Source organism: Nerophis lumbriciformis, linkage group LG29 (assembly GCF_033978685.3).
Source record: "Nerophis lumbriciformis linkage group LG29, RoL_Nlum_v2.1, whole genome shotgun sequence".
NCBI classification, from domain to species: domain Eukaryota; kingdom Metazoa; phylum Chordata; class Actinopteri; order Syngnathiformes; family Syngnathidae; genus Nerophis; species Nerophis lumbriciformis.
Window position 1 is genome coordinate 28,329,928 of NC_084576.2, and position 17,429 is coordinate 28,347,356.

General features: G+C 37.6%; 1 protein-coding gene across 2 annotated transcripts in view; it reads left to right on the plus strand.

Annotated features, from left to right (window-relative positions):
• Positions 1–17,429, plus strand: part of rfx4 (regulatory factor X, 4) — a 104,194-nt gene that overhangs the window by 51,507 nt on the left and 35,258 nt on the right. For both annotated transcript variants that reach the window (XM_061924573.1, XM_061924576.1), the window contains exons 6-10: positions 10,029–10,242; positions 10,538–10,615; positions 10,686–10,849; positions 15,846–15,946; positions 16,046–16,104. In XM_061924573.1, the coding sequence (XP_061780557.1) occupies positions 10,029–10,242; positions 10,538–10,615; positions 10,686–10,849; positions 15,846–15,946; positions 16,046–16,104 (616 nt within the window). The remainder of the gene's footprint in view (positions 1–10,028; positions 10,243–10,537; positions 10,616–10,685; positions 10,850–15,845; positions 15,947–16,045; positions 16,105–17,429) is intronic.

A 17,429-nucleotide genomic window follows, 5' to 3' on the forward strand; every position in this document is an offset into this window, starting at 1 on the left:
GCAAGTTAAAACTCTCCTATGCAAGACGAAAACCGTTTATCAACAACACCCAGAAACGCCGTCGGCTTGGCTGGGCCCGAGCTCATCTAAGATGGACTGATACAAAGTGGAAAAGTGTTCTGTGGTCTAACGAGTCCACATTTCAAATTGTTTTTGGAAACTGTGGACGTCGTGTCCGCCGGACCAAAGAGGAAAAGAACCATCCGGATTGTTCTAGGTGCAAAGTGTAGAAGGCAGCATCTGTGATGGTATGGGGGTGTATTAGTGCCCAAGACATGGGTAACTTACACATCTGTGAAGGCACCATTAATGCTGAAAGGTACATACAGGTTTTGGAGCAACATATGTTGCCATCCAAGCAACGTTACCATGGACGCCCCTGCTTATTTCAGCAAGACAATGCCAAGCCACGTGTTACAACAGCGTGGCTTCATAGTAAAAGAGTGCGGGTACTAGACTGGCCTGCCTGTAGTCCAGACCTGTCTCCCATTGAAAATGTGTGGTGCATTATGAAGCCTAAAATATGAGAAGGGAGACTGTTGAACAACTTAAGCTGTACATCAAGCAAGAATGGGAAAGAATTCCACTTCAAAAATGTGTCTCCTCAGTTCCCAAACATTTACTGAGTGTTGTTAAAAGGAAAGGCCATGTAACACGGTGGTGAACATGCCCTTTCCCAACTACTTTGGCACGTGTTGCAGCCATGAAATTCAAAGTTAATGATTATTATACTCAGTGTGAACATTAAATATCTTGTCTTTGCAGTCTATTCAATTGAATATAAGTTGAAAAAGATTAGCAACTCATTTTATTCATTTTTTATTTACGAATTACACAACGTGACAACTTCACTGGTTTTGGGGTTTGTAAAAACATCAAGTATGATACAATGCAGTTGTACGCTGAAATTTTATAATTAATGCATCTTTGATATTGACATTTTTATTTGCCCTATTATGTAAAAAGAGCAGGTATTATCAGTAGAATACAGCAGTGTAGTACAACATCACGTGTAAAAGGCAGTAAAATGGCTGCAAATGTGCAAAATGTATCTCAAAGTTGTCTTGATTTTTTTTTCAAGCGTATATTTGACCCTATTATGACATAATAGAAACAATAAGTATGATACAATGCAGTTGTACGCTGAAATGTAATAATTAATTTATCTTTGATATTGACATTATTTGCCCTATTATGTAAAAAGAGCAGGTATTATCAGTAGAATACAGCAGTGTAGTACAACATCCCGTGTAAAAGGCAGTAAAATGGCTGCAAAATGATGCAAAAAAGTGTTTTTGAGAGATGTTTTTACAGTATATTATACCCTATTATGACATTAAGTATGATACAATGCAGTTGTACGCTGAAATATAATTAATCCATCTTCGATATTGACATTTTTATTTGCCCTATTATGTAAAAAGAGCAGGTATTATCAGTAGAATACAGCAGTGTAGTACAACATCACGTGTAAAAGGCAGTAAAATGGCTGCAGAATTATGCAAAAAAGTGTTTTTGAGAGATGTTTTTACAGTATATTATACCCTTTTATGACATAATGGAAACATTAAGTATGATACATTGCAGTTGTACGCTGAAATATAATTAATCCATCTTCGATATTGACATTTTTATTTGCCCTATTATGTAAAAAGAGCAGGCATTATCAGTAGAATACAGCAGTGTAAAACAACATCACGTGTAAAAGGCAGTAAAATGGCTGCAAATGTACAAAATGATGCAAAAAAAAAAAGTGGTAGTGATTTTTTTTTTTACATAATAGATACATTAAGTATGATACAATGCAGTTGTACGCTGAAATATAATTAATTAATTCATCTTTGTTATTGACAATATTTGCCCTATTATGTAAAAAGAGCAGGTATTATCAGTATAATTTTATAATTTAATTTAATTATTTTAATTTTTATAATATAAATATAATTTACAATTAATTATCATTTTATATCTGCACCTTATTGCTTTGTTATCCTGCACTACCATGAGCTAATGCAACAAAATGTCATTCTTATCCGTACTGTAAAGTTCAAATTTGAATGATAATAAAAAGAATGTCTAGTCTAGTCTAGTCTAGTCTATAATACAGCAGTGTAGTACAACATCACGTGTAAAAGGCAGTAAAACGGCTGCAAATGTGCAAAATATATCTAAAAGTTGTGTTGATTTTTTTTTAAAGCGTATATTTGACCCTATTATGACATAATAGAAACATTAAGTATGATACATTGCAGTTGTAGGCTGAAATATAATTAATCCATCTTTGATATTGACATTTTTATCTGCCCTATTATGTAAAAAGAGCAGGCATTATCAGTAGAATACAGCAGTGTCGTACAACATCACGTGGAAAAGGCAGTAAAATGGCTGCAAATGTGCAAAATGATGCAAAAAAAAAAAAAGTGGTAGTGATTTTTTTTTTTTTACATAATAGAAACATTAAGTATGATACAATGCAGTTGTACGCTGAAATATAATTAATCCATCTTCGATATTGACATTTTTATTTGCCCTATTATGTAAAAAGAGCAGGCATTATCAGTAGAATACAGCAGTGTCATACAACATCACGTGTAAAAGGCAGTAAAATGGCAGCAAATGTGCAAAATGATGCAAAAAAAAAAAAAGTGGTAGTGATTTTTTTTTTTTTACATAATAGAAACATTAAGTATGATACAATGCAGTTGTACGCTGAAATATAATTAATTAATCCATCTTCGATATTGACATTATTTGCCCTATTATGTAAATAGAGCAGGTATTATCAGTATAATTTAATTTGATTATTTTAATTTTTATAATATAAATATAATTTACGATTAATTATAATTTTATATCTGCACCTTATTGCTTTGTTATCCTGCACTACCATGAGCTAATGCAACAAAATGTCATTCTTATCTGTACTGTAAAGTTCAAATTTGAATGACAATAAAAAGGAAGTCTAGTCTAGTCTAGTTTATAATACAGCAGTGTAGTACAACATCACGTGTAAAAGGCAGTAAAACGGCTGCAAATGTGCAAAATATATCTAAAAGTTGTGTTGATTTTTTTTTAAAGCGTATATTTGACCCTATTATGACATAATAGAAACATTAAGTATGATACAATGCAGTTGTACGCTGAAATATATTTAATCCGTCTTCGATATTGACATTTTTATTTGCCCTATTATGTAAAAAGAGCAGGCATTATCAGTAGAACACAGCAGTGTCGTACAACATCACGTGTAAAAGGCAGTAAAATGGCTGCAAATGTGCAAAATGATGCAAAAAAAAAAAAAAGTGGTAGTGATTTTTTTTTTTACATAATAGAAACATTAAGTATGATACAATGCAGTTGTACGCTGAAATATAATTAATTAATCCATCTTCGATATTGACATTATTTGCCCTATTATGTAAAAAGAGCAGGTATTATCAGTATAATTTTATAATTTAATTTAATTATTTTAATTTTTATAATATAAATATAATTTACAATTAATTATCATTTTATATCTGCACCTTATTGCTTTGTTATCCTGCACTACCATGAGCTAATGCAACAAAATGTCATTCTTATCCGTACTGTAAAGTTCAAATTTGAATGACAATAAAAAGAAAGTCTAGTCTAGTCTATAATACAGCAGTGTAGTACAACATCACGTGTAAAGGCAGTAAAACGGCTGCAAATGTGAAAAATGATTTATTTTTTTTTACATAATAGAAACATTAAGTATGATACAATGCAGTTGTACGCTGAAATATAATTAATCCATCTTCGATATTGACATTTTTATTTGCCCTATTATGTAAAAAGAGCAGGCATTATCAGTAGAACACAGCAGTGTCGTACAACATCACGTGTAAAAGGCAGTAAAATGGCTGCAAATGTGCAAAATGATGCAAAAAAAAAAAGTGGTAGTGATTTTTTTTTTTTACATAATAGAAACATTAAGTATGATACAATGCAGTTGTACGCTGAAATATAATTAATTAATCCATCCTCGATATTGACATTATTTGCCCTATTATGTAAAAAGAGCAGGTATTATCAGTATAATTTAATAATTTAATTTAATTATTTTAATTTTTATAATATAAATATAATTTACAATTAATTATCATTTTATATCTGCACTTTATTGCTTTGTTATCCTGCACTACCATGAGCTAGTGCAACAAAATGTCATTCTTATCCGTACTGTAAAGTTCAAATTTGAATGACAATAAAAAGAAAGTCTAGTCTAGTCTATAATACAGCAGTGTAGTACAACATCACGTGTAAAAGGCAGTAAAACGGCTGCAAATGTGCAAAATGTATCTAAAGGTTGTGTTGATTTTTTTTTAAGCGTATATTTGACCCTATTATGACATAATAGAAACATTAAGTATGATACAATGCAGTTGTACGCTGAAATATAATTAATCCTTCTTTGATATTGACATTTTTATTTGCCCTATTATGTAAAAAGAGCAGGCATTATCACAGCAGTGTCGTACAACATCACATGTAAAAGGCAGTAAAATGGATGCAAATGTGCAAAATGATGCAAAAAAAAAAAAAAGTGGTAGTGATTTTTTTTTTTTACATAATAGAAACATTAAGTATGATACAATGCAGTTGTACGCTGAAATATAATTAATTAATCAATTTTTGCCCTATTACGTAAAAAGAGCAGGTATTATCAGTATAATTGTATAATTATTTATAATTTAATTTAATTATTTTAATTTTTATAATATAAATATAATTTCCAATTAATTATCATTTTATATCTGCACCTTATTGCTTTGTTATCCTGCACTACCATGAGCTAATGCAACAAAATGTCATTCTTATCCGTACTGTAAAGTTCAAATTTGAATGACAATAAAAAGAAAGTCTAGTCTAGTCTAGTCTATAATACAGCAGTGTAGTACAACATCACGTGTAAAAGGCAGTAAAACGGCTGCAAATGTGCAAAATGTATCTAAAAGTTGTGTTGATTTTTTTTTTAAGCGTATATTTGACCCTATTATGACATAATAGAAACATTAAGTATGATGCAATGCAGTTGTACGCTGAAATATAATTAATCCATCTTCGATATTGACATTTTTATTAGCCCTATTATGTAAAAAGAGCAGGCATTGTCAGTAGAATACAGCAGTGTGGAACAACATCACGTGTAAAAGGCAGTAAAATGACTGCAAATGTGCAAAATGATGCAAAAAAAAAAAAAAAAAAAGTGGTAGTGATTTTTTTTTTTATATAATAGAAACATTAAGTATGATACAATGCAGTTGTACGCTGAAATATAATTAATTAATCCATCTTCGATGTTGACAATATTTGCCCTATTATGTAAAAAGAGCAGGTATTATCAGTATAATTTTATAATTTAATTTAATTATTTTAATTTTTATAATATAAATATACTTTACAATTAATTATCATTTTATATCTGCACCTTATTGCTTTGTTATCCTGCACTACCATGAGCTAATGCAACAAAATGTCATTCTTATCAGTACTGTAAAGTTCAAATTTGAATGACAATAAAAAGGGAGTCTAGTCTAGTCTAGTCTATAATACAGCAGTGTAGTACAACATCACGTGTAAAAGGCAGTAAAATGGCTGCAAATGTGAAAAAGGATTTATTTATTTTTTTACGTAATAGAAACATTAAGTATGATACAATGCAGTTGTACGCTGAAATATAATTAATCCATCTTCGATATTGACATTTTTATTTGCCCTATTATGTAAAAAGAGCAGGCATTATCACAGCAGTGTCGTACAACATCACGTGTAAAAGGCAGTAAAATGGCTGCAAATGTGCAAAATTATGCAAAAAAAAAAAAAGTGGTAGTGATTTTTTTTTTACATAATAGAAACATTAGGTATGATACAATGCAGTTGTATGCTGAAATATAATTAATTAATCAATTTTTGCCCTATTACGTAAAAAGAGCAGGTATTATCAGTAGAATACAGCAGTGTAGAACAACATCACGTGAAAAGGGCAGTAAAATGGCTGCAAAATGATGCAAAAAAGTGTTTTTGAGAGATGTTTTTACAGTATATTATACCCTATTATGACATTAAGTATGATACAATGCAGTTGTACGCTGAAATATAATTAATTAATCCATCTTCGATATTGACATTATTTGCCCTATTATGTAAAAAGAGCAGGTATTATCAGTATAATTTTATAATTTAATTTAATTATTTTAATTTTTATAATATAAATATAATTTACAATTAATTATCATTTTATATCTGCACCTTATTGCTTTGTTATCCTGCACTACCATGAGCTAATGCAACAAAATGTCATTCTTATCTGTACTGTAAAGTTCAAATTTGAATGACAATAAAAAGAAAGTCTAGTCTAGTCTATAATACAGCAGTGTAGTACAACATCACGTGTAAAGGCAGTAAAACGGCTGCAAATGTGAAAAATGATTTTTTTTTTTTTACATAATAGAAACATTAAGTATGATACAATGCAGTTGTACACTGAAATATAATTAATCCATCTTCGATATTGACATTTTTATTTGTCCTATTATGTAAAAAGAGCAGGCATTATCAGTAGAACACAGCAGTGTCGTACAACATCACGTGTAAAAGGCAGTAAAACGGATGCAAATGTGCAAAATAATGCAAAAAAAAAAAATGTAGTGATTTTTTTTTTTACATAATAGAAACATTAAGTATGATACAATGCAGTTGTACGCTGAAATATAATTAATTAATCCATCTTCGATATTGACATTATTTGCCCTATTATGTAAAAAGAGCAGGTATTATCAGTATAATTTTATAATTTAATTTAATTATTTTAATTTTTATAATATAAATATAATTTACAATTAATTATCATTTTATATCTGCACCTTATTGCTTTGTTATCCTGCACTACCATGAGCTAATGCAACAAAAAGTCATTTTTATCCGTACTGTAAAGTTCAAATTTGAATGACACTAAAAAGGAAGTCTAGTCTAGTCTAGTGTAGTCTAAAATACAGCAGTGTAGAACAACATCACGTGTAAAAGGCAGTAAAACGGCTGTAAATGTGCAAAATGTATCTAAAAGTTGTGTTGATTTTTTAAAGCGTATATTTGACCCTATTATGACATAATAGAAACATTAAGTATGATACAATGCAGTTGTACGCTGAAATATAATTAATCCTTCTTTGATATTGACATTTTTATTTGCCCTATTATGTAAAAAGAGCAGGCATTATCACAGCAGTGTCGTACAATATCACATGTAAAAGGCAGTAAAATGGATGCAAATGTGCAAAATGATGCAAAAAAAAAAAAAAGTGGTAGTGATTTTTTTTTTTACATAATAAAAACATTAAGTATGATACAATGCAGTTGTACGCTGAAATATAATTAATTAATCCATCTTTGACATTGACATTATTTGCCCTATTATGTAAAAAGAGCAGGTATTATCAGTATAATTTAATTTGATTATTTTAATTTCTATAATATAAATATAATTTACAATTAATTATCATTTTATATCTGCACCTTATTGCTTTGTTATCCTGCACTACCATGAGCTAATGCAACAAAATGTCATTCTTATCTGTACTGTAAAGTTCAAATTTGAATGACAATAAAAAGAAAGTCTAGTCTAGTCTAGTCTATAATACAGCAGTGTAGTACAACATCACGTGTAAAAGGCAGTAAAACGGCTGCAAATGTGCAAAATGTATCTAAAAGTTGTGTTGATTTTTTTTTTAAGCGTATATTTGACCCTATTATGACATAATAGAAACATTAAGTATGATACAATGCAGTTGTACGCTGAAATATAATATAATTTTTGACATTTTTATTTGCCCTATTATGTAAAAAGAGCAGGCATTATCAGTAGAACACAGCAGTGTTGTACAACATCACGTGTAAAAGGCAGTAAAATGGCTGCAAATGTGCAAAATGATGCAAAAAAAAAAAAAAAGTGGTAGTGATTTTTTATTACATAATAGAAACATTAAGTATGATACAATGCAGTTGTACGCTGAAATATAATTATTAATCCATCTTTGATATTGACAATATTTGCCCTATTATATAAAAAAAAGCAGGTATTATCAGTATAATTTTATAATTTAATTTAATTATTTTAATTTTTATAATATAAATATAATTTACAATTAATTATCATTTTATATCTGTACCTTATTGCTTTGTTATCCTGCGCTACCATGAGCTAATGCAACAAAATGTCATTCTTATCTGTACTGTAAAGTTCAAATTTGAATGACAATAAAAAGAAAGTCTAGTCTAGTCTATAATACAGCAGTGTAGTACAACATCACGTGTAAGAGGCAGTAAAACGGCTGCAAATGTGCAAAATGTATCTATCAGTGGCCTAGTGGTTAGAGTGTCCGTCCTGAGATCGGTAGGTTGGGAGTTCAAATCCCGGCCGAGTCATACCAAAGACTATAAAAATGGGACCCATTACCTCCCTGCTTGGCACTCAGCATCAAGGGTTGGAATTGGGGGTTAAATCACCAAAATGATTCCCGGGCGCAGCCACCGCTGCTGCCCACTGCTCCCCTCACCTCCCAGGGGGTGATCAAGGGTGATGGGTCAAATGCAGAGAATAATTTCGCCACACCTAGTGTGTGTGTGACAATCATTGGTACTTTAATTCTTTAACTTTAATTAAAAGTTGTGATGATTTTTTTTCAAGCGTATATTTGACCCTATTATGACATAATAGAAACATTAAGTATGATACAATGCAGTTGTAGGCTGAAATATAATTAATCCATCTTTGATATTGACATTTTTATTTGCCCTATTATGTAAAAAGAGCAGGCATTATCAGTAGAACACAGCAGTGTAAAACAACATCACGTGTAAAAGGCAGTAAAATGGCTGCAAATATGCAAAATGATGCAAAAAAAAAAAAAGTGGTAGTGATTTTTTTTTTTTACATAATAGAAACATTAAGTATGATACAATGCAGTTGTACGCTGAAATATAATTAATTAATCCATCTTCGATATTGACATTATTTGCCCTATTATGTAAAAAGAGCAGGTATTATCAGTATAATTTTATAATTTAATTTAATTATTTAAATTTTTATAACATAAATATAATTTACAATTAATTATCATTTTATATCTGCACCTTATTGCTTTGTTATCCTGCACTACCATGAGCTAATGCAACAAAATGTCATTCTTATCTGTACTGTAAAGTTCAAATTTGAATGACAATAAAAAGAAAGTCTAGTCTAGTCTATAATACAGCAGTGTAGAACATCACGTGTAAAAGGCAGTAAAACGGCTGCAAATGTGCAAAATGTATCTAAAAGTTGTGTTGATTTTTTTTTTAAGCATATATATTTGACCCTATTATGAAATAATAGAAACATTAAGTATGATACAATGCAGTTGTACGCTGAAATATAATAATTAATCCATCTTTGATATTGACATTATTTTCCCTATTAAGTAAAAAGAGCAGGTATTATCAGTAGAATACAGCAGTGTAGAACAACATCACGTGTAAAAGGCAGTAAAACGGCTGTAAATGTGCAAAATGTATCTAAAAGTTGTGTTGATTTTTTTTTAAAGCATATATTTGACCCTATTATGACATAATAGAAACATTAAGTATGATACAATGCAGTTGTACGCTGAAATATAATAATTAATCCATCTTTGATATTGACATTATTTTCCCTATTAAGTAAAAAGAGCAGGTATTATCAGTAGAATACAGCAGTGTAGAACAACATCACGTGTAAAAGGCAGTAAAACGGCTGCAAATGTGCAAAATGTATCTAAAAGTTGTGTTGATTTTTTTTTTTAAGCGTATATTTGACCTTATTATGACATAATAGAAACATTAAGTATGATACAATGCAGTTGTACGCTGAAATATAATAATTAATCCGTCCTTGATATAGACTCTTATTTGCCCTATTATGTAAAAATAAAGTAAAATGTGCAAATGGTTGTATTTCCGTGGGAGTGTCTGACTAAGAACTGTGCCTGCAGGTACCACTACTACGGCATCGCGGTGAAGGAGTCGTCGCAGTACTACGACGTGATGTACTCCAAGAAGGGCGCGGCGTGGGTGAACGAGGCGGGCAAGAAGGAGGTCACCAAGCAGACAGTGGCGTATTCACCGCGCTCCAAGCTGGGGACGCTCCTGCCAGAGTTCCCAAATGTCAAAGACCTAAATTTGCCCGCCAGCCTGCCAGAAGAGAGGGTAAACAGCACTCTGAAAATGTTCCTCCCTTGCATCTGAAGAGTAAAGACCTGGAGGATTTATACGCCGACTCTTAATCTTCCGGGGGGGGATAATAAGACCTGGCCGTGGCGGACAAAGGCCGTGTCCGCCTTTTTACACACGGGGGGGCGGTGATTTGGAGTGGTTTGTGATCTCTAAAGCCCGGAACATGAATTTGGCCGTTTCCCATGCTCGCTGCTGGATTTACACTCTTGTTTTTGCTAACACCTTTTCCTTTATGGGGGAGCAGTCAATACCTCCTTGTGGCCCACAGGTGTCAACCTTCATCATGATGTACAGAACTCACTGCCAGAGGATTCTGGACACCGTCATCCGAGCCAACTTTGACGAGGCGAGGCTTTTGTTTTTAAGCCACCAAAGCCCGACATCTTCGCTATAACTCAGTCTTAATGTGTGTGCAGGTCCAAAGCTTCCTGCTACACTTCTGGCAAGGCATGCCGCCCCACATGCTCCCCGTCCTCAGCTCCCACACCGTGGTCAACATCGTGGGCGTGTGCGACTCCATCCTCTACAAGGCCATCTCCGGGGTGCTCATGCCCACCGTCCTCCAAGCGCTGCCCGATAGGTAGGACCTAGAGATGTCCAATAATGGCTTTTTTGCCAATATTCCGATGGCATTTTAATGTGAGAAGCCTTAATATTTTGGCGGCATGTGAAAAACACATAAATGAGCCGCTGTATTTTATTAAATTACATTTAATTGAATAGACTGCACTCCTCTCTGAGCTGCCACCTTACCGTGGTAGAGGAGTTTGCGTGTCCCAATGATCCTAGGAGCTATGTTGTCCGGGGGTTTCTGTGCCCCCTGGTAGGGTCTCCCAAGGCAAACTGGTCCTAGGTGAGGGATCAGACAAAGAGCAGCTCGAAGATCTCTATGAATAACACTGACAAGGAACCCAGATTTCCCTCGCCCGGACGCGGGTCACCGGGGCCCCCCTCTGGAGCCAGGCCCGGAGGTGGGGCACGATGGCGAGCGCCTGGTGGTCGGGCCTGTCCCCATGGGGCCCGGCCGGGCACAGCCCGAAGAGGCAACGTGGGTCCCCCCACCAATGGGCTCACCACCCATAGCAGGGGCCATAGAGGTCGGGTGCAGTGTGAGCTGGGCGGCAGCCGAGGGCAGGGCACTTGGCGGTCCGATCCTCGGCTACATAAGCTGGCTCTTGGGACGTGGAACGTCATCTCGCTGGGGGGGAAGGAGCCTGAGCTAGTGCGTGAGGTGGAGAAGTTCCGGCTAGATATAGTCGGACTCACTTCGACGCACAGCAAGGGCTCTGGAACCACTTCTCTTGAGAGGGGCTGGACTCTCTTCCACTCTGGCGTTGCCGGCAGTGAGAGGCGACGGGCTGGGGTGGCAATTCTTGTTGCCCCTCGGCTCAAAGCCTGCACGTTGGAGTTCAACCCGGTGGACGAGAGGGTAGCTTCCCTCCGCCTTCGGGTGGGGGGACGGGTCCTGACTGTTGTTTGCGTTTACGCGCCAAACGGCAGCTCAGAGTACCCACCCTTTTTGGATTCACTCGAGGGAGTACTGGAGAGTGCTCCCCCGGGTGATTCCCTCGTTCTACTGGGGGACTTCAACGCTCATGTTGGCAGCGACAGTGAAACCTGGAGAGGTGTGATTGGGAAGAATGGCCGCCCGGATCTGAACCCGAGTGGTGTTCTGTTATTGGACTTTTGTGCTCGTCACAGATTGTCGATAACAAACACCATGTTCAAACATAAGGGTGTCCATACGTGCACTTGGCACCAGGACACCCTAGGCCGCAGTTCCATGATCGACTTTGTAGTTGTGTCATCGGATTTGCGGTCTCATGTTTCGGACACTCGGGTAAAGAGAGGGGCGGAGCTTTCAACCGATCACCACCTGGTGGTGAGTTGGCTGCGATGGTGGGGGAGGATGCCGGACAGACCTGGCAGGCCCAAATGCATTGTGAGGGTTTGCTGGGAACGCCTGGCAGAGTCTCCTGTCAGAGAGAGTTTCAATTCCCACCTCCGGAAGAACTTTGAAAATGTCACGAGGGAGGTGCTGGACATTGAGTCCGAGTGGACGATGTTCCGTGCCTCTGTTGTCGAGGCGGCCGATTGGAGCTGTGGCCGCAAGGTGGTTGGTGCCTGTCGTGGCGGTAATCCTAGAACCCGTTGGTGGACGCCGGCGGTGAGGGATGCCGTCAGGCTCAAGAAGGAGTCCTATCGGGTTTTTTTGGCTCATGGGACTCCTGAGGCAGCAGACAGGTACCGACAGGCCAAGCGGTGTGCGGCTTCAGCGGTCGCGGAGGCAAAAACTCGGACATGGGAGGAGTTCGGGGAGGCCATGGAAAAAGACTTCCGGACGGCTTCGAAGCAATTCTGGACCACCATCCGCCGCCTCAGGAAGGGGAAGCAGTGCAGTGTCAACACTGTGTATGGTGGGGATGGTGCTCTGCTGACCTCGACTGCGGATGTTGTGGATCGGTAGAGAGAATACTTCGAAGACCTCCTCAATCCTACCAGCACGTCTTCCTATGAGGAAGCAGGGCCTGTGGAATCTGTGGTGGGCTCTCCTATTTCTGGGGCTGAGGTTGCCGAGGTAGTTAAAAAGCTCCTCGGTGGCAAAGCCCCGGGGGTGGATGAGATCCGCCCGGAGTTCCTTAAGGCTCTGGATGTTGTGGGGCTGTCTTGGTTGACAAGACTCTGCAACATCGCGTGGACATCGGGGGCGGTACCTCTGGATTGGCAGACCGGGGTAGTGGTTCCTCTCTTTAAGAAGGGGAACCGGAGGATGTGTTCCAACTATCGTGGGATCACACTCCTCAGCCTTCCCGGTAAGGTCTATTCAAGTGTACTGGAGAGGAGGCTACGCCGGATAGTCGAACCTCGGATTCAGGAGGAACAGTGTGGTTTTCGTCCTGGTCGTGGAACTGTGGACCAGCTCTATACTCTCGGCAGGGTCCTTGAGGGTGCATGGGAGTTTGCCCAACGAGTCTACATGTGCTTTGTGGACTTGGAGAAGGCATTCGACCGTGTACCCCGGGAAGTCCTGTGGGGAGTGCTCAGAGAGTATGGGGTAACGGACTGTCTTATTGTGGCAGTTCGCTCCCTGTATGATCAGTGTCAGAGCTTGGTACGCATTGCCGGCAGTGAGTCGGACACGTTTCCAGTGAGGGTTGGACTCCGCCAAGGCTGCCCTTTGTCACCGATTCTGTTCATAACCTTTATGGACAGAATTTCTAGGCGCAGTCAGGGCGTTGAGGGTATCTGGTTTGGTGGCTGCAGAATTAGGTCTCTGCTATTTGCAGATGATGTGGTCCTGATGGCTTCCTCCGGCCAAGATCTTCAGCTCTCACTGGATCGGTTCGCAGCCGAGTGTGAAGCGACTGGGATGGGAATCAGCACCTCCAAGTCCGAGTCCATGGTTCTCTCCCGGAAAGGGGTGGAGTGCCATCTCCGGGTTGGGGAGGAGATCTTGCCCCAAGTGGAGGAGTTCAAGTACCTCGGAGTCTTGTTCACGAGTGAGGGAAGAGTGGATCGTGAGATCGACAGGCGGATCGGTGCGGCGTCTTCAGTAATGCGGACGCTGTATCGATCCGTTGTGGTGAAGAAGGAGCTGAGCCGGAAGGCAAAGCTCTCGATTTACCGGTCGATCTACGTTCCCATCCTCACCTATGGTCATGAGCTTTGGGTCATGACCGAAAGGACAAGATCACGGGTACAAGCGGCCGAAATGAGTTTCCTCCGCCGGGTGGCGGGGCTCTCCCTTAGAGATAGGGTGAGAAGCTCTGTCATTCGGGGGGAGCTCAAAGTAAAGCCGCTGCTCCTCCACATCGAGAGGAGCCAGATGAGGTGGTTCGGGCATCTGGTCAGGATGCCACCCGAACGCCTCCCTAGGAAGGTGTTTCGGGCACGTCCGACCGGTAGGAGGCCACGGGGAAGACCCAGGACACGCTGGGAAGACTATCTCTTCCGGCTGGCCTGGGAACGCCTCGGGATCCCCCGGGAGGAGCTGGACGAAGTGGCTGGGGAGAGGGAAGTCTGGGCTTCCCTGCTTAAGCTGCTGCCCCCGCGACCCGACCTCGGATAAGCGGAAGAAGATGGATGGATGGATGGATAGACTGCAAAGACAATATATTTCATGTTCCAACTGAGAAACTTTTTTCTTTTTTTTTTTGCAAATAATCATGAACTTAGAATTTAATGGCAGCAACACATTGCAAAAAAGTTGTCACAGGGGCATTTTTACCACTGTGTTACATGGCCTTTCCTTTTAACAACACTCAGTAAACGTTTGGGAACTGAGGAGACACATTTTTGAAGCGGAATTCTTTCCCATTCTTGCTTGATGTACAGCTTAAGTTGTTCAACAGTCTCCCTTCTCATATTTTAGCCTTCATAATGCACCACACATTTTCAATGGGAGACAGGTCTGGACTACAGGCAGGCCAGTCTAGTACCCGCACTCTTTTACTACGAAGCCACGCTGTTGTAACACGTGGCTTGGCATTGTCTTGCTGAAATAAGCAGGGGCGTCCATGATAACGTTGCTTGGATGGCAACATATGTTGCTCCAAAACCTGTATGTACCTTTCAGCATTAATGGTGCCTTCACAGATGTGTAAGTTACCCATGTCTTGGGCACTAATACACCCCCATACCATCACACATGCTGACTTTTTTAACTTTGCGCCTAGAACAATCCGGATGGATCCTCTTTGTTCCGGAGGACACGACGTCCACAGTTTCCAAAAACAATTCGGAATGTGGACCCATCAGACCAGAGAACACTTTTCCACTTTGCATCAGTCCATCTTAGATGAGCTCGGGCCCAGCGAAGCCGGCGGCGTTTCTGGGTGTTGTTGATAAATGGCTTTGGCTTTGCATAGTAGAGTTTTAACTTGCACTTACAGCTGTAGCGACCAACTGTAGTTACTGACAGTGGTTTTCTGAAGTGTTCCTGAGCCCATGTGGTGATATCCTTTACACACTGATGTCGATTTTTGATCCAGTACCGCCTGAGGGATCCAAGGTCCGTAATATCATCGCTTACGTGCAGTGATTTCTCCAGATTCTCTGAACTTTTTGTTGATATTACGGACCGTAGATGGTGAAATCCCTAAATTCCTTGCAATAGCTGGTTGAGAAATGTTGTTCTTAAACAATTTGCTCAGGTGTTTGTTGACAAAGTGGTGACCCTCGCCCCATCCTTGTTTGTGAATGACTGAGCATTTCATGGAAGCTGCTTTTTGTACCCAATCATGGCACCCACCTGTTCCCAATTAGCCTGTTCACCTGTGGGATGTTCCAAATAAGTGTTTGATGAGCATTCCTCAACTTTCTCAGTCTTTTTTGCCACTTGTGCCAGCTTTTTTAATTGCAAAATGAGCTAATATTTGCAAAAAATAACAGTTTTCCAGTGCGAACATTAAATATATTGTTTTTGCAGTCTATTCAATTGAATATAAGTTGAAAAGGATTTGTTGTATTCTCTTTTTATTTACCATTTACACAACGTGACAACTTCACTGCTTTTGGGGGTTTTTTGTAACGATGTTGAAGTTGGTGGTCATAATTCTTTTTTTTTATCGACACAGTTTGACGCAGGTCATCCGAAAATTTGCCAAACAATTGGAAGAGTGGCTCAAAATCGCACTTCACGACCTGCCGGAGAACCTGAGGAACATCAAATTTGAGCGTAAGTCGTCATCTTGACAAAACGTGAACTGAAAAACTTTGTAAAGATAGACTTTTTTTTTAGATGTGTGTGGGTTTTTTTGTTTGTTTTTTGGGGCAGTGTCCAGGAGGTTCTCACAGATTCTCAAGCGGCAGACGTCATTAAACCATCTGTGTCAGGTGAGAATTGTTTGATTAAAAACTCTAGGATAGGATAGGTCTTTATTGTCATTGCAACGAGTACAACAAAACTATGTTTTCAGCACAAACCCTAAAGGGGGGGGCCTAGTCTGGAGTGGGGAAAAAAACCACACATAAACACGTTACATTTAATCACGACAACTCGCAACAGAGGGGGGTTTGATATTTGGAAACAGCTTTATAAAAATTACAGACATGTTACAGAAAATAAGACAAAATGCTCATTTGTATTTTTATTTTTCCCCCAAATTAAGGGAAATTATTTCTTTTTTTTTCTCCAGAAAATAAGGGGAATTAAAATTTTTTAGTTTACTTTTTTTTCCAGAAAATAAGGGAAATTCCCCCTTTTCAAAATGTTTTTAATGAAAGTTTGATATTTGGAAACAGTATTTAAAAAATAACGGACATTTAACCGAAATTAAGAGAAGTTCGTCTTTTTTTATATTTTTTTATTTCAGAAAATAGGACAAATTGCTCTTTTTTTCTTTTCTTTTTTTTCCCCAAAATTAAGGGAAATTCTTTTTTCTTTTTTTTCAGAAAATATGGGAAATTCGCATTTTTAATTTTACTTTTTCTTCCAGAAAATAAGGGAAATTCTTCTTTATGTATTGTCATTGTATTCAGAAAATAGGGTAAATTTCCTCTTTTCCAAAATGTTTTTTAATGAAAGTTTGATATTTGGAAACAGCCTTTAAAAATAACTGACATTTTACAGAAAATGAGAGAAATTCTGCTATTTTTATGTATTTTTATTTCAGAAAATAGAAGAAATCCCCCCCGCTCCCCTCCTCCAAATTAAGGGATTTTTTTTTTTTTTTTCAGAAAATAAGGGAAAAAGATTAATAAAATGTGACGTCTTATTCCAGAAAATAAGGGAAATTCCTCTATGTATTGTCATTTTATTCAGAAAATTAGGGAAATTCTTGCTTTTTTTATTTTTATTTTTTTCCAGGAAGTAAGGGATATTGCCCCTTTTTAAAAATGTTATTTAATGAAAGTTTGATATTTGGAAACAGCCTTTAAAAATAACTGACATTTTACAGAAAATTTGAGAAATTCTGCCATTTTTATTTATTTTTATTTCAGAAAATAGAAGAAACCCCTCCTCCCTCCAAATTAAGGGATTTTTTTTCTTCAGAAAATAAGGAGAAAAAATAAATAAAATTTGACTTCTTATTACAGAAAATAAGGGAAATTCCTCTATGTATTGTCATTTTATTCAGAAAATTAGGGAAAGTCTCGCTTTTTTTATTGTATTTTTTTCCAGGAAGTAAGGGAGATTGCCCCTTTTTAAAAATGTTTTT